This window comes from Hemitrygon akajei, chromosome 5, assembly GCF_048418815.1.
Source record: "Hemitrygon akajei chromosome 5, sHemAka1.3, whole genome shotgun sequence".
In the NCBI taxonomy this organism is placed as follows: Eukaryota; Metazoa; Chordata; class Chondrichthyes; order Myliobatiformes; family Dasyatidae; genus Hemitrygon; species Hemitrygon akajei.
The window spans coordinates 125,563,514-125,581,998 of record NC_133128.1 but is presented as its reverse complement, the minus strand read 5'-3'; the positions used below and the strand labels follow the sequence as shown (position 1 = coordinate 125,581,998).

Here is an 18,485-nt window from a genome sequence, read left to right as displayed (position 1 = left end):
AAGCCACAACTCACTGGGACTGCTCGATTCACTAATCCCTATCAAGAATCTGTGTGAGCGCTTACATGACCATTTCGTACAACTTCTAGAAATGACAGCTGCGTTGACTTTGCATGAGCAATGGAAACCTAACAAAGGCAGAGTTGATTCTATTCCACCCAAAATGTGGCCTTCGCTCATTCTGGACTTTCTTTAATTATATGTGAGTAACATGCACAATTTAACTAGCATCCATGTGATACCCTCTGACCCTACACCTGCAGCACAAATCAAGCCTGAATTAGATGGTTCATATTCTCTTCACATTTCAATAGACAATAGACAATAGGTGCAGAAGTAGACCATTCGGCCCTTCGAGCCTGCACCGCCATTTTGAGATCATGGCTGATTAACTACTATCAATACCCGGTTCCTGCCTTGTCCCCATATCCCTTGATTCCCCTATCCATAAGATACCTATCTAGCTCCTTCTTGAAAGCATCCAGAGAATTGGCCTCCACTACCTTCCGAGGCAGTGCATTCCAGACCCCCACAACTCTCTGGGAGAAGAAGTTTTTCCTTAACTCTGTCCTAAATGACCTACCCCTTATTCTCAAACCATGCCCTCTGGTACTGGACTCTCCCAGCATCTGGAACATATTTCCTGCCTCTATCTTGTCCAATCCCTTAATGATCTTAGATGTTTCAATCAGATCCCCTCTCAATCTCCTTAATTCCAGCGTGTACAAGCCCAGTCTCTCTAACCTCTCTGCGTAAGACAGTCCAGCCATCCCAGAAATTAACCTCGTGAATCTACGCTGCACTTCCTCAACAGCCAGGATGTCCTTCCTTAACCCTGGAGACCATGCAAGGGAACACTTCTATGGAGGAGAGCTACTGTAACTCCAAAGAGTCTATACTGACTCGGATTGATTAAATTCATTCCTTCTGTATCCATTTTGCAATTGTGCTAAATAGGTAATATGACATCTAGAAGAGGCATCGCCAGAAGGTGGGAACATTTACACACACATTAATACTTTTAGCAAGATCCTTTGAATGGCCCTTAGCAGGTTTCTATAGCCATACTAAAGCATCTTGAGAAATGTACTTAGATGCCATAAATAATTCATCCTTTATTTATGAAATGAATGTTTCATGAGCCAATCAATAGTCCTGCGGAGGGTCCTTGGTGTTTGCTGGGCATCTTTGGTCAGACGTTCCCTAGAACTTCACTATTCTATGCTGTTAGATCAGATGGTACTTTCCACTCCCAGGAAGTAAGTAACTACAGACAAGTGCACAGAGCAGAAGGTGCTGTGAGCTGCAGTGGAGTAAGAGATGGGAGATTTCACCCACAACACATATTGTAATATCGGTACCTGAAATGAACCTTATTAAAACAGTACTGATTAAAGACTCTACGGCAAATTTCAGGCCAGCTTGGAGAACAGCATGTAGGAATCTTGAATTGGCACAGAAATTGAATACTGACTGTAAGCTAGCCCATATACCTGGTAGAGGATGTCATGGAAAACCATCAGCTCTCAGGTTACAAGGTCTGACTTTCAAAGTGCCTTTTGGAAGTCCGAGTACCACTGGGCGCACATCAGCTCGCCCAAAGGATAACAACAAACCCCAGCCTCTGCTCTCTATGATGAACCAGTCCAGATGGAAGAATCTTAACCTGAAACAGTGACTACACATTTCCCTCCATAGATGCTGTCTGACTTGCTGAGTTCCTCAAGCTCTTAGTATGTCATTAACAAACAATATCTCTCTCTCACACAAACAGTTGAACACACTCACCCACACACACATTCTCCCAGGCACCATCTATCACCCACTCAAACTCACTCACACTCATCCACCCACACCTGTACACAGACCACTCACACTCATTCTCCCTCAATGCACTCATTTTTGAACACTTATTCACTAAAGATTAGAAGCAGGAACTTTTGCCCTTGTAACATAGGCAGGGAGACGAGAGATACCATCTTTATTAGAAAAGAAATACACAAGTCCAGAAGCTGGACTGCTGAACAACAAACAACCTGTTGGAGGAAATCAGTGGGTCACACAGAATCTGTGAGAGGAATTAAACTGTTGGCGTTCCAGGTCGAAATCCTGCACAAGGACCTTTCTTGTTAACAATTTTTATTATCATCAGCAAATGAAGCACGGATGCTGAATTTGGAATCTCTGACTCTATTTATCCAGAATCATATAATTTTTATTTTTATTTAGAGATAGAGCACTGTAACCTGCCCATCCAGCTTAACAAGCCACACCACCCAATTATACCCATGCGTCCAATTATCCTACTAACCATGTCGGAGAAAACTGGAACACCTGGAGGAAACAACATGGTCATTAGGAGAATGTAAAACTCCTTAGGGACAGCAACAGAAACTGAATAAACCTGGATCAGTGACACTATAGTGGTATTACACTAACCATTACACTACCATGCCACTCCCAATGTCATTTAATGACTTTACCCACTTTGACAATGATGGGAAGCGCAACATCCAATTTGTGCAGTGCAAGTCCTCATGAAAAGGAATTCAATAAAGACCTAGTAAGTTTTTTAAAAAAAATTCTGAGAGCTTAACATTGTTCCAAGAATGGGTGAGATTCCCACCAGGTTCTCCACATTGAGTGCTATAAGATCTTCTACATCTAACTGAGCTGCCTGTCCAAGATACCGTATTTGCGAGCGAGACTACTCAAGGAGTAAAACTGCTACCTTGAAGCTACAGTCAGCATCCGTGACATACTCAGTCAATCCTATATATTTCAAACTATTTCACTGTGTGAAATGTGGTAACAAATATAAACTTACTTTCTTGTTTACAGAACATGGAAAGACTTCCACATGTTGATACATAGGCTTGTCCTTGGTTCAATGTAGTTTTTCATTGATTCTATTAAAATGAATCTCAGGGTTGTATATGGTGACATATATGTACAATTTTGTACTTTTGGTCAACCTCAGCCAACCTCAGGCAGATGCTCGACAAGGGCAGTAAGTGAAAACACCTTAAATGTTTCTACTCTTAGCAAAGACAACTGGAATGAAACAATCACCATGCTCAATCTAACATGTACTGTACAACAGGTCTATATATAAACACTGTAGCAACAGTAAATTGCAGATATCTCCAGCTATTTCCCCCAGTTTGGGATTACAGGAATATTTACTTACTTGTCCACTACATTAGATATGCATTCCTTCTCTTTTGCTTTACTCTTGTCAGGATCCTCCTCAGTCAGATGATTAAAAGGGTCCTGTAAACTCTGCATGTTTAGAAGAAACAATTAATACATCTTGTGTGAAAAGGCTACTGGCTGTAAACTACCCTTGGTAATTATTCTGGCATATAATAATGCATATGGTATAGCTGATCTGTCATTTTTGAGACCAGAAACAGTACAAAGTTAGAATGACATTGGTCAGTAATATCATTAATGACACCATGGTCATAACTGCTCCTCCACATAGATGCAAAAAAATCCTATAGTGTTATGAATATGCAAAGTGCTTTTTCATTGTCACAGCCTTAATTAAAACAGATAAATGGATCAATGATCTCATGGTTGTTGTGGAACACTACGCTGAATAAGTCTGACAGGTGCCATAGTCTGGACACACTGGCTATGAAAGGAGCCTTGACATTGCAGTCCCAACAAGCTGTAAGACAGTGGAGAGGCATTAGAGAATTATGGTGTGGTCAAAGCCATCATGTAGGGAAGCAATAAACTGTCCTTGACTCCAATTGTAAATCACTAATAAAAATTTGAGCATTAGCCCACTCCTGGATTGCACTGGGATCTCACCTTCCACTTCTTGTCACTGAGTGACTAACCTATACAACATTGCTTTCTGCCTTATACGCATCCAGCTAAGCATTCTACTATGTGAACTCCAACTTTCATTGCTAGCCTAGTCCATCAGGTGATGCATTATTGAAGGATTTTGTAAACAGTTACTTGTCTGCTCCATGTTACCTCTTCAAAGAATTCAGTGTGCTCGGTCAGGCAAGGTGCCATTTGAAATCTATTCACTGTCATATTTTTTGGTTTCGAGGCACTTCTCAAATTAGAGATCACAGTAAAGTGGCACGGGGAACCACCAGCCAACAGCAGAGGCTAGATCAGTAGGCTCTGGACCTGCATGTCTGAAGCTGCAGATCAGCATGTATCGAATGCCCTGGAGGTCAGTTAGCGAGCATCCATATTACACTACAGCACTGAAATTAACACAACAATGTATCAGACAGAGGGACCAAACACACTTAAAGTCATAGAAAAGTACAACACAGAAACAGGCCCTTTGGCCCATTTAGTCTGTGCAGAACCAATTAAATTGCTTAGTCCCACTGGCCTTCATTGGACCATTGCCCTTCATATCTCTGCCATCCATGTACCTATCCAAACTTCTCTTAAGTGTTGAAATCAAGCTCGCATACAACAATTGCACTGACAGTTTGTTCCACACAATTACAACCCACTGAGTGAAGTTTCCCCTCATGCTCTGCTTAAACTTTTCATCTTTCACCCTTTGTCCATGTCCTCCGGTTGTCATCCCACCCAACCTCAGTGGGAAAAGCCTGCTTGCATTTACACTATCTATACCCCTCATAATTTTGTATATTTCTATCAAATCTCCCGTCTTCTACATTCCAACGAATAAAGTTCTAATCTATTCAATCTTTCCTTATAACTTGGGTCCTCCATGCCCAGCAACATCTTTGTAAATTTTCTCTGTACTCTTTCAACCTTATTTACATCTTTCTTGTAGATTGACCCTATAATCAATACTTTGATTTATGAAGGCCAATGTGCCAAAAGCTTTCTTTATGACCCTATCTACCTGTGTATTCCCAGATCCCTTTGATCTACCACATTCTTCAGTACCCTATCATTCACTGTGTAAGACCTACCCTAGTTGGTTGTACTAAAGTGCAACACTTCCCACTTGTCTGCATTTGTCCATTTCCCAGTTTTCAGCCCATTTTTCCAGCTGGTCCAGATCCTGCTGCAATCTCCAATAGCCTTCCTCACTGTCCACTACACCCCAATCTTGGAGTCATCCACAAATTTGCTGATCCAGTTTACCACATTATCATCTAAAATACTGATATAGATGACAAACAACGACGAACTCAGTACCAATACCTGTGGCACACCACAAGTCACAGGTCTCCAGTCAGAGAGGCAACCAGCTACTACCACTGTCTGGCTACTTGCTCAGGGCCAATGTCGAATCCAATTTACTACCTCATCTTGAATGCCAAGTGACTGAACCTTCTTTCTCAAAAAGCTCTAAAGATTGGTTAAACATGACCTATCAATCACAGAGTCACCTCACTATCCCTAATCAGTCCATGTCTATCCAAATACTCATATTTGGTCCCTTAGAATACCTTCCAATAACTTTCCCACTACTGATGTCAGGCTCACCAGCCTATAATCCGTTGATTTATTTTTAAAATCTTTCTTAAGCAGTAAAACAACATTAGCTGTCCTCCAGTACTTTATCTGTTGCTGAGGATGATTTAAATCCTTTAGGGCCCCTGCAATTTCTGCACTTGCCTTCCACAGGGACTGAGGGAACACCTTCTCAGGCCCTGAGGATATATCTACCTTAAACCAGCAAACATCCCTTCCTCTTCAATCTGTATAGGGTCCATGACCTCACTGCTATAGACTTTGTGCCTGTCTCCCAAGTAAATACAGATGCAAAAAATCCATCTTAAGATCTCCATCTCTTGGGCTCCATGTATAGATTATCATTTTGATCTTCCAGAGGACCAATTTTGTCCCCTGCAATCCTTTTGCTCTTAACACACCTGAAAATTCTTCTACAGTTTGTCTGCTAGGGCAACCTCATGCCTTCTTTCAGCCCTCCTGATTTATTTAAGTGTTCTCTTGCATTTCTTATACTCCAAAAGCACCTTATTTGTTCCTACCTGCCTATATCTGCTATGCATCTTTTTGTTTTCTTAACCAAAGCTCAATAACTCTTGAAAACCAAGGTTCCCTACATTTGTTATCTTTACCTTTTATTCTGACAGGCACATTCAAACTTCATACTCCCAAAATTTTACTTTTGAAGGCCTCCCACTTTCCAAGTACACCTTTGCCAGAAAACAGCCCATCCCAATCACCCCCTGAGATCCTTTCTAATACCATCAAAATTGGCCTTTCTCAAACTTAGAATCTCAACCCAATCTCTTTCCACATTTACTTTGAAACTAATGGCATTATGATCACTAGATGCAAAGTGTTCCCCTACACAAACTTCTGTCCCCTGACCTGTCTCATTCGCTATTATCAGGTATCGCACACTCTACTCATTGGGACTTCTATGTACTGATTAAGGAAACTTCCCTGAACGCATTTGACAAACTCTATACTACCTAACCTTTCACAGCATGGGAGTCTCAGTCAATATGTGGAAAGTTAAAATCACCTACTATAGCAACTTTATGTTTCTTGCAACAGTATGAGATCTCCACACAGGTTTATTCTTCTATATCCCATGGATTGTTGGGCGGTCTTTAATATCGCATCATTAACATGGTCATACCTTTCTTAATTCTCAGTTCCACCCATAAAAACTCACTAATTGAGTTATCAAGTCTGTCCTAACAGTTCCCCTGACTAGTAAAGCCACCGCTCCCCCTTTAATCCCTCCTGCTCTGCCGCGTTTTTTAAATAATGGAACCCCAGTATATTGAACTGCCAACCTTGCCCCTCCTGCAAACAAGTCTCACTAATAGCTACAACATCATAATTCCATTTGTTGATCCTTGCCCTAAGCTCATCTGTCTTTCCTGCAATACTTCTTGCATTGAACTAAATGTATCTCTGTACATTGGTCGCACATTTTCACATCTGGCCCCTTGGGTTTGTGCAAAGATATCTGGCATATTCACCTCTGCCTGTTAACCTTCACTGCAAATGGCAGGAGAGGCAAAGTGGCTTTCTTTATTTTAATTACCTGAGCCACATGTAGATTGGCACTCGGTGAATAAGATCAGAGAGCTAAAAGCGTATCTCAAAGACTAGTTTGAATTTGTGGTACCAATATTGGGAAAGGGAGTTGTTCCAATGAAATGGGTTCCACCTGAACCATGCTGGGACCAGGGTCTTGGGGTGTGGATAGGGTTTTAAACTAAATAGTAAGGAGGAAGGGTTCAACAACATAGAAAAGTAAGAATAAAGCTAAAGAGAAAGACAGTGCAGGATTAGTTACAGAAGAGTCCAGAATAACTTAAGAGAAAAAGTTTGGAAAGGGATAATAATTTAACTTTCAGTAATATAGAATCAAAATTGAAAGGGGTGATGAATACAGGACTGAAGGTGTTACACTTGAATGCACGCAGTACACAAAATGATGTAGATTATCTTGTAGCGCAGTTGGAAATTGACAAGTATGACACTGTGGTCATCACAGAGACGTGGCTGAAAGAGCACAGCAGGAAAGTTAATATCCAAGGATTCACATCATTTCAAAAGGACAGGCAGGTGGGTGGAAAGGTGGGGTGGCACTGTTGGTTAAAAAAATGAAATCAAATTCTTTTTTAAAAAGTGCCATAGGATCAGATGATGTAGAGTCATTGTGGGTAGAAACTGCAAGGGTAAAAAGACCCTGATAGGAGTTACATACAGGCCTCTGAATAGTACCCAGGAGGTGGGGTACAAACTACAAACAGGAGATAGAAAAGGCATGCATAAAGGGCGGTGTTTCAATATGCAGGTTGGTGCTGGATCCCAAGAGAAGAAATATATAGAAAGCCTGTGAGGTATCTTTTAAGCAACTTGTGGTTAAGCCCACTAGGAAAAGGGCAATTCTGGACTGGGTGTGGTGTAATGAACCAGATTTGATTAGGGAACTTAAGGTAAAGGAACCTTGAGGAGGTAGTGATCATAATATGATAGGATTCACCTTGTAGTTTGAGAGAGTGAAACTAAAATCAGATGTATCAATATTACAGTGGTATACAGAGGCATGAGATAGGAGCAGACTAAAGTTGATTGGAAGGGAACACTAACAGGGATGGTGACAGAACAGCAATGGGTGAAGTTTCTGAAAGACACATGATAGATATAACCCAAAAAAGTAGTGGCATTCTAAAGGGAGGATGGGGTAACTGTGACCTACTAGTGAAGTGAAAGACAGAATAAAAGCAAACGAGAGGGCATACAATATAACAAAAATTAGTGGGAAGCTAGAGAATTGGAATGCTTTTAATGAAGAGAGAAAAGATGAAATTTCAAGATAAGGTAACCAATAATATGAAAAAGGATCCCAAAAGTTCTGTTTTTCAGATATATAAAGAGTAAAAGAGAGGCAAGAATGGATAACAGACCCTGGAAAATGACACTGGAATATCAGTCTTCACTGTGGAAGACACCAGCAGCGTGCTAGAGATTCAAGTGTCAGAGGGCAGAAGTGAATGTAAATGCTATTAATAAGGAGAAGGTGCTTGGGATGCTGAAAGGTCTGAAAGTAGGTAAGTCCCCGGACCAGATGACCTACATCGCAGGGTTTTGAAGAGACTGGGGAGGCATTAGTAATAATCTTACAAGAATTACTAGATGCTGGGATGGTTCCAGAGGCCTGGAAAATTGCAACTACCACTCCACTCTTTAAAAAGGGAGGGAGGCAGGAAATTATATGCTAGTTACCCTGACTTCAGTGATTGGAGTCAACGTTGGAGTCTAATATTAAGGATGAGGTTTCGGGGTACTCAGGTGGGCAATACAAAGAGACATGAGGGGTGGAGGTGGTGCTGAGGAAGCAGGTAGTCTGCAGAAGGACTCGATCAGATTAGTAGTATGGACAGAAGTAGCAGGTAGAATAAAGTATCGGCAAGTGTATGGTCATGCAGTTTGATAGAAGAAATAAAGATGTATATTATTTTCTAAACGAGAAGCAAATTCAGAAATCAGAGGTGCAAAAGGACTTGGGAGTCCTAGTTGAAGATTTCATAAAGGTTAACTAGAAGGTTGAGTCAGTAGCACAGAAGGCAAAAGCAGTGTAAGCATTCATTTTGAGAGGACTAGAATACAAAAGCAAGGACATAATGTTGAGGCTTTTCAAGGTATTGGTCAAACTGGAGTATTGACAATACACAATTGGAGTATTGTGAGGAATTTTTGGCCCCTTATCTAAGAAAGGATGTGCTGCCATTGGAGTGGTTCCAAAGGAGAATCTCAAGAATTTTCCAAGGAACAAAAGGTATGCATGTGAAGTATTTGATGGTTTTGGACCTATATTCGCAGGTGTTCAGAAGAAAGAGGGGGTATCTCATTGAAACCTATCAAATATTGAAATGCCTAGACAGAGTGGACTTGGAGGGGATATTTTCTATAGAGGGGACTCTAGGACCAGAGGACACAGCCTCAGAATACAAGAACATGCCTTTAGATGAGAGAGGAGGAGGAATTTATTAAGCCAGAGGATGGTCAATCTGTGGAATTCATTGCCACAGATGGCTGTGGGGGCCAAGTCATTGGTTATATTAAAAGTGCAAGTGATAGGTTCTCAATTAGTTAGGGCAACAAGAGTTAGGGGAGAAGGCAGGAGAATGAGGTTGAGAGGGAAAATAAATCAGTCATAATTGAACAGCAGAGCAGACTTAATGGGCCAAATGGCATAGTTCTATTCTTATGTCTTTTAGCCTTAATTAACATTAATGTGGCTACTGAATTCACATGTTAAAAGTGCTTAAAATGAATGATTTTTGATAACTAATTATTTAATGTGTGTAAATGCTTCCTAAATCTCCTCAGTGTTGTCCTTTAAAAAGCAGCAATGTAACTCGTGTTGCTAGGTTTATTTTGTTCTCTGAATTTGATTGATTTGCTATTTCTCCTCCTTTTATTTTACATGAGCTCATTTCATTTTTGATCTCATCTTTTTGATGTTATATCCACTTGATCTATTCTCAATAGCAAAGCAAAGTAATTATTCATATCGTGTGATTTTATTATATCCATACTGGTGGCCTGTTTCCATCTTGAATTTCCCCTTTTATGTGTTTTTCTTTGATGCTCCTTGTTCACTTAAATTTTATAGTTACCCTTCACATTTCCAATTGTTTTATTTTTTACCTCAATTTCTCTTCATCTCATTATTCATCCACAGTATTTCAATTTGTCATTTGCATTTAATTTCAAGGTGTCCTTCTTAACATATGTCTTTAGAATATTATTACACAAAATTTTATCCTCCCATCTGATGACTAGTGGGATTCTAGTCAGCAGTAAATAAATCCTTCCAACTGTCAACCAGTATGTCAGAAGTCACAGTGAGTGTGGGGTTGTTATAAGATCATAAGACATAGTAGCAAAATTAGGCCATTCAGCCCACCGCATTGCTCCGCCATTCAATCACGTCTAATTTATGATCCCTCTCAACCCCATTCTCCTGCCTTCGCCCATAATCTTTGAATCCCTTTCTAATCAAAAACTTATCAACCTCCGCTTTAAATATTCTCAATGCCTTGCTCCTTGATCATATACTGGTTTTGTTCTGTGAATATTTAAAGAGAAGACTGAGGTGGTGTTAGAAAGTAAAATCAATAGGTTTGGTTAAGTAGTTGTTTTGATACTCATTCTGCTTCTCATGTTCTTTCCATCTTACCTTAAGTGTGGTAAATTTGAAAGGCTGATGGCCCTTGAAACTCTCATGAATCTGAGACATCATACAAGCTGTTTTCTCCCAGAAATGTAGTAGTGTATTCTAGATTAAGAAAAAAAAAAGAGAAACATCACTGTTAGTTGTATTAGTAGAAAAGCTAAAGACACTGAACAAAAATAAAGAGGAAAGCTGGTGTGTTGGCAGTGCAGGGAATGACAAGGCACAGACTGAGTCCAACTGGACAAGTTCCCATACACACTGAGCAAAGATCATGTTTCTGAATGGAGAACAATGCCGGAAGAGTGGGAGCAGCTGGGAGTGGAGAATTATCTCCATGCACAATTATCAACAGTGCCATTGATAAGCAGAGTGATTGCTCATCTACTAAAGTAATCATGCCACAAAGAAGAATATTTTTAAAGATTAAAGCAGAAACAAATGCAGTAGACAGCAAAATATAGCTTAACAGTTCTTGATTATACTTCACATTAATTATAGTGTCTCAACAACATTCAGATGTGGATACATTCATGGAATTCAACAAAGGTATAAAGCCAACTAAGAATACACTGTTCTATGTAAGACCAAAAGGCAATACAGGAAATGGCAGCATTCTATCTCTACTGTTAGACTCCCGAGTCTAGTCAAGCCCACAGAAAGCAAGTTCAAATATCAGTCTGAATGTAATTTGTAAAAGGATGTGCATTCGTAAAACTCCTTTGAACTCTGTAAGAATCTTTTACTTCTCTTACCCTGTGTGTGAGGTGTGCAGTCACAGAAACTTGGGGAACAGAGAAGCTGTGTGGCCTGTTATATGAATATGCTGGTACTTTGAAAGAATATTTGTGCTAAGTTACACATCCAGATATTTGTTTGCCTGATCCAGATTCATTGAAAAGGCTGGTATTTATTGTGCATCACTAATTACACATAAGAAGATGATGATGATAATGAACTGCCTCCTCAAACCATGCAGTCTGCAAGATAAAAGTAATCCCACAGATTTGTTGGAAAATAAGATTCCTATCAACTATAAATTCCTTGAAATACATTGGTGTTATCATTTCAGAGGAACTGTCCTTGGACAAGCACGTAAACACCATTACAAAGAAGGCTCAGCAGCGCCTCTATTTTCTTTAGAAGTTTGTGCAGATTCGGCTTGTCATTTAAAACTTTAACAAACTTCTATAGATGTACAGTGGAGAGTATACTGGTTGATTGGTTGCATCACAGCCTGGTATGAAAACACCAAAGCCTACAAAAAGTAGTGGATACAACTCAGAGTATCACAGGAAACACCCTCCCCACTAGTGAGCACATTAATAGGTCTGCTGCCACAAAAAAGGAGCTTTCACCATCAAGGAACCCAACCATCCAGGCCATGCTCTCTGCCTGCTGCTGTCATCAGGAGGGAGGTACAGGAGCCTTAAGTCTCACACCACCAGGTTCAGAAAAAGTTATTACCCTTCAGCCATCAAGCTCTTGATCCAGCATGGATCACATCAATAATGAACTGATTCCAGACCCAATGGACTCACTATCCAGATGTTACAACTCATGTTCTCGGTATGTATTATGTATATTTGTTTTTTTTGTTTCTTTTGCATGTGCACAGTTTGTCTCCTTTGCACATTATTTGTCAGCCATTGCATGTAGTTTTTTTGCATTCATTCTATTACATTTCTTTGTTCTTCTGTGACTACCTGCAAGAAAATGAATCTCAAGATAGTATTTGGTGACATATACATACTTTGATAATTAACTTTGAACTGTAGTGATCTTGTCTTTTATTAAGAGCTGTATCATCTCCTTTTCCCTTCAAAGTTCAAAGTGAATTTATTACCAAAGCACATATATATCACCATATACAACCCTGCAATTCACTTTCTTGCAGGCAATCACAGTAAATATAAGAAACGCTTTAGAATCAATGGAAGACTGCACCCAACAGAACAGACAAATCAATGTGCAAAAGATAATAGCTGTTAAAATAAGAAATAAAAATAATATTATTAATTAAGTAAGCAATAAATATCAAGAACGTGAGATGAAGAGTCCTTGAAAGTGAGTCCATAGGTTGTGGGAACATTTCAGTGTTGGGATGAGTGAAGCCGAGAGAAGTTATTCCCTCTGGTTCAAGAGCCTGATGGTCAAAGAGTAATAACTTTTTCTGAACCTGGTGGTGTGGGTCCTGAGGCTCCTGTACCTCCTTCCAGATGACAGCAGTGAGAAGAGAGCATGGCCTGGATGGTGGGGGTCTTGATGGTGGATGCTGCTTTCCTGTGACAGCACTCCATGTAGATGTGCTCAATGGTGGGGAGGGCTTTACCTGTGATGGACTGGGCTGTATCCACTATTTTTTGTAGGTTTTTCCATTCAAGGGCATTGGCATTTCCATATCAGGCCATAATGCAACCAGTCAATATACTCTCTATCACACATCTCTATAAATTTGTCAAAGTTTTAGATGACATGACAAATCTTTGCAAACTTCTAAAAAAGTAGAGGCACCGCCCTGCTTTCTTCATAATGGCACTTAAGTGCTGGACCAGGACAGATCCTCTGAAATGATAACACCTGCAGTGTGAAACACACCTAAACATTCACCTTACTCATATCTTTAGAACTACAGTCAGTTCATACTCATTTTCTCTATTATGCTGTCAACTCCTCTGTCATTTTGCAGAAGTTGCATGCATTGGGGAATTGGGATCTTGTAGTGACAAAAAAACACAAGTTTTAATGAAGAGTCTTCAAACTGAAACATTTAATTGTTTCTCCTTCCTCAGATGCTGCCTGACCTGTTGAGCTTTTCCACCATTTGATTTTATTTTAGATTTCCATTATCTACAGTTTTATTGTTGATTTTCAACAACAGATGGCCATGCTGGGCACATCTATATCGAAAGAATTCGCAATGCAGAAGCAATAATGAGCATCCTACTAGATCAGATCTTAATGAATTGAAACTTAAAGAACTGCAGATGGTGGAAATCTGACAGAAGAACTGAAAATGCTGGAAACACTCAGGAGATCAGGCAGCATTTGTGGAGAGATAAACAAATGAAGTTTTGGAACGCCATCTTCCTGCAGCTGCCATTGGGCACATGGTACAAAAGTCTGAAGTCCCACACCACCAGGTTCAAGTTCTTGAACCAATCTGTACAACCTTAATCATTACCTCAGTATAGCATCACTATGACCTGCAATTGACTTTGTTTTGTTCTATGTTCTTTTCTTGTAAAAGTTGTGTTTAATTCATATTTTCTTGTGACTGTTATGTATCAATGCTATGTGCTCATGATGCTGCTGTGAGTATGTGTTTCATTGCACATGCGCATACATGTGCTTGTACACACAATAATAAATTTGACTTTAACTTTGGAAAGCTATGACAATCCCCTTCAGTTAAAAAAGGAAAAAACAGCAAATCCAAAGGTTAAATACTAACTGTACAATAACAACCATGTGGTCTTAACTGGCAGCACATTCAAATGCATTAAAGGAGAAAAGCTCCAGCTGTCTATAGAAAGAGCACAGTTCCCAGTATGTGAGTGAGATTATGTTGCTGGTCTAAGATGTATTAATGTAAAAATTGTTCATACAAAGGCTGCTGATAGTGTGGAAGCCTGACTTTGGCCACATGGTTAGATCAATGTGTTGATGAAATGGGCTGAGAAATGGTAGATGGGAGTTTAAGTATAAGGTGATGCACTTTGGGAATACTACTGAGGCTCAAACATACACCATGAATGGTCAGCGTTATGCTTTGTATCTCCAAAACATTAAATTAATTCAAAGGAAGACATGGGAGTCTGGGAATGTGGGTCTAACTTTGTGTTTAAGTGAGACACACATGTATCACGTGGTAACGCGATGACGTATGCAGTTCAAGTATTAACACATATAACCTGCAATGAATTACTCTGGTGAACAAGAATGTTTAATCACACACACACAAAAGATTACTTTAATATTAAAGAAATATTACACACATAACAGTCAGGTTTTACAAAGTACTGAGGAACAAAGTCAAAAGAAGCTTAAAGGAAGATAATGGGGTTAAGAAGGTATATATAATGCTGGGCTTTCATTGGCCAAGTATTGAATACACAAGTAAAGAAATTTGCTGAAGGCTATGGGCCAAGTGCTGGAAGGTCACCAAGGACTTAGTGGGCCAAATGGCCTGTTTCTATGCTGTATAATTCTTCTCTGAAGGCTCCTTACCTGGTAAACTGCAAGTGACTGGGAGAGCAGGTTGCAACGACTTGCTCCGAGCAAGTCCACCTTCTGACACACATCATTCTTTAGCTTGTCAAACTGTGTCTTTGAATGCCGCACTTGGGCCTGAACCTGGTATTGAAAGGTATAAACAGAACAGTCTTAAGCCAGTCTTAAACAAACTTAAAAGGGCATATGCAAACATTCACAGCCTACAGTCAAGAGATATTTCATTTCCAACAAACTTAGTCAAGTATTGACTACAAGAGTAAAGAGATTATGATCGTACTTTATGAAACATGGTAAGACTTCAGTTGGAGTACTGCTTGCAGTTTGGTCACCTAAGTAGGATGCAATAGCACTCGAAAGGACGGAGAGGAGTTTCACCATGTTGTTGTCTAGGATACAGCATCTTAATCAGTGAAGAGGCTAGATTGTTTTTTTTTCTTCCCCCACTGGTACAGAGTATGTTAAGATGGGACATTACTGAGATATATAAAATTATGAGAGCTGTAGAATAGATTAGACTGCAAGAATCATTTCCCATTATCGGAGGTATTAAAATTCAAGGACAGAGCAAGATTCAGAGTAAGGGCCTTTTACAGTACACTGTGCCCTCACCAGAAGAATGTCATAAGTAAGCCCAGATAAAGCCAACAGATGGCCACTTAGCCATAATATGTATACCAGTTGATTCCAATTATCTTGTTGCCTGGCATTCACATCACTGTACTTAGTCACAGGGCTAATGTAGAACCTTTGGGATTAGTCCTTTTACCTCCCTGACCCAAACACATTAGGAGTTAACTGTAGAGAGCAAATGCAGTCAGATCCGAGATCTATCATCGAAAGGGGATTCTAGCGCCTAGATCAGATTTGCATTTATTCATTCTCAAGTGGAATGCAAGTTATTTATAAAGATGTGAACAACTTCAAAGGCCCCAATAAATTATCTTTTAAACTTCAAAAAACCATGCTATTTTCAAACACTAATTTGAACAGAATGTTCTTTTTCTTTGAACACAATTACCTTAAAGACGTCAGCTGTGCAACTTTTAGTCATGTGCTTAGCATATCAACACTGCCTGTAGGTGATTCTTTTGCTTTTAAGAAAATAAATGTACATCATTGGGAATGGCTGAGAAGCAGTGTTATTTTAATATTTCAAAAGCATGATGCATATTTATTCGGTGGAAAACCAACAGGGAATTTATTTGTGGTTCGTGCACCACCTAAAAGATAAGTACCAAGAGGAAAATAATGCTACAAAAGTTTACCTTTTTGGTTCTACAAACCCATAATTGCTGAAGCAAATTCCCATGTTGTGTGTATAACCTCATCACTTCTGTAAATTGTCAGCGAACAGACTCAATTACGTGTTTTGGGATGACTGTTATCTCCACCTGGTGGCCTCCTAACTTCCATCTAAAGCTCATCCAAGTCTATCATGCATGTATTCTCCCTTTCCAGTTCAAGTTTATTGTCATTCAACCATATACACATGTACCAGCAAATGAAACAACGTTTCCCCGGACCAAGATGCACAACACAGTAATATACAGTACAGGTGTCCCCCGTTTTTCGAACGTTCGCTTTACGACAGCTCGCTGTTATGAAAGACCTACAATTGTACCTGTTTTCGCTAACCAAAGACGATTTTCGCTTTTACGAAAAAAAGACACCTGCTTTATACGTAAAGACTACCATGAGCGTAAAGCCTTGTGCGGGCAGTTGTGTGTGCATGTGTGTACGTATGTAGGCACGTACGTACATATTTTTTTCGCCAAATCGATTTTGGCTTACCGTCTTCCTGATTTTGATAAGTGGAACTACACTGTACATACAATATTTCTACTTTATATAGGCTGTATATTTATCATATCATTCCTGCTTTTACTATATGTTAGTGTTATTTTAGGTTTTATGTGTTATTTGGTATGATTTGGTAGGTTATTTTTTGGGTCTGGAAACGCTTGAAAGTTTTTCCCATATAAATTAATGGTAATTTCGACATTTTGGCTTACGAAAGGTTTCACAGGAACGCTCTACCTTCGGATAGCAGGGGATATCTGTATTGTGGAAAAGTCTTAGACACATATAAAAAAAATTCTGTAAAGAGCAGCAAACAGTAAAAATACTAAATCAAATTCATATTTGTTGTGATCACCCTTAGTCTTTAAAACTGCATCATGCGGTTTTATAAGAAAATTGGCGGGTAGGTTGTTCCAAGCATTTCAGACAACTTGCTACTATTCTTCTGCAGGCTTTGGTTGTCTCACTTGCTTCTATCTCTCCAGGTAATTCCAGGCAGCTTCGACGATGTTGAGATCAGGTCTCTTAGATACTCTAGGTTTTTTATATGGTTTCAGACTGTATGGAGCAGGAGACGCTCATGGAGTGAGCACTGTTTCAGATTCGCTCCATAACCTTTACTTTTTTTAACCTATGATCACCCTTATTTAACTCACTTTTATCTACACCAAAAGATTCTCGTTATTTTTTTGGACTTACCTTTAAGAGTTTATTGCGAATTTTGAAGAAATAAATACAGAAATGGCTCTGAGATCTAAAGGGCGAGAACCTGGGAAAGGCTCTAACGGGAACGGGAAGAAGAAAAAGACCGATCCTAAGCGCACTGAATTAACTTATGAAATGTTATTGGAGGTTTTAAATGAAAAATTTGAAGAACGACAAAGAATTTTCAAACAAGATATAAAGGCTTTTCAGGATTATATGGATAAGACTGATTCGGTAGTTAACCAGCAGCAAGCTCTAATCGCAACTTTGCAAGAGGATGCTCGGAAGCGAGACTTGATAATCGAAAAACTGGAGCAGAAATTATCTTCGACGATTAAACAGGCGGAAACACTTAAAGCCAAAAGTATCGACTTTGAGAATCGGTCCAGAAGACAGAACTTACGCATACTTGGTCTCCCGGAAGGTATTGAACAAGGGGACCCCTCGAAGTACTTTGCTCAACTTTTAAAGGATGCGTTCCCTTCTGTATTCCCAGACAGTCCTCCATTACTCGATCACGCTCATAGAATTATGCGTCGATCACCAAGTGCTTCAGCTAAACCACCGGTTGTAATTGTCTGATTTCATTATGCGCATGTTAAAGAGCAACTTATCCGTGTGGCTCGGCATGTAGGGATGGTCAAATTCCAAAAATTCAATTTTCGATTAGTGGAAGATTTTAGTCCAGAAGTAATGAAGGCAAGGCTTCTTTTTAAACCTCTGATGTCCGAATGTTATGAGAAAAATCTAAAACCTGCGCTCTTATACCCTGCGAAGCTCAGAATCTCGCCTCCCAATGCATCTCGGCGTGTTTTCTTTTCTACATCTGAAGCGAGAAGCTTTCTGAATGAGAACTTCCCTACTGCTGCGGATTCTCGTCTTCAATAAATGAGTGATTTTGATCGTTGTAAGATGGTTTTTGTTTCCAAAACCAGATTTTGTTTCTGGCTATTGGTGTAGGTATTGGTATTGGTATTGGTATTGGTATACTCTAGCTAAAGTTTTTTTTTGATGTACTAATCTTTTTATTTTACTTACTTTAATCTCTGTACTTTATTTTTGGTCATTATTATTAATCCTTCGAAGGTGAATTTTTTTTTTACTAAGA

The 18,485-nt window shown here is 39.5% G+C and overlaps 1 protein-coding gene across 3 annotated transcripts in view; it reads right to left on the bottom strand.

Moving 5' to 3' along the window:
• LOC140728155 (islet cell autoantigen 1-like protein) overlaps positions 1-18,485 on the bottom strand; it is a 137,917-nt gene that overhangs the window by 32,130 nt on the left and 87,302 nt on the right. For all 3 annotated transcript variants that reach the window (XM_073046410.1, XM_073046412.1, XM_073046411.1), the window contains 3 exons: positions 14,867-14,992; positions 10,643-10,741; positions 3,191-3,282 (listed from right to left, as the gene is read on the bottom strand). In XM_073046410.1, coding sequence (XP_072902511.1) covers positions 3,191-3,282; positions 10,643-10,741; positions 14,867-14,992 — 317 coding nt within the window. The remainder of the gene's footprint in view (positions 1-3,190; positions 3,283-10,642; positions 10,742-14,866; positions 14,993-18,485) is intronic.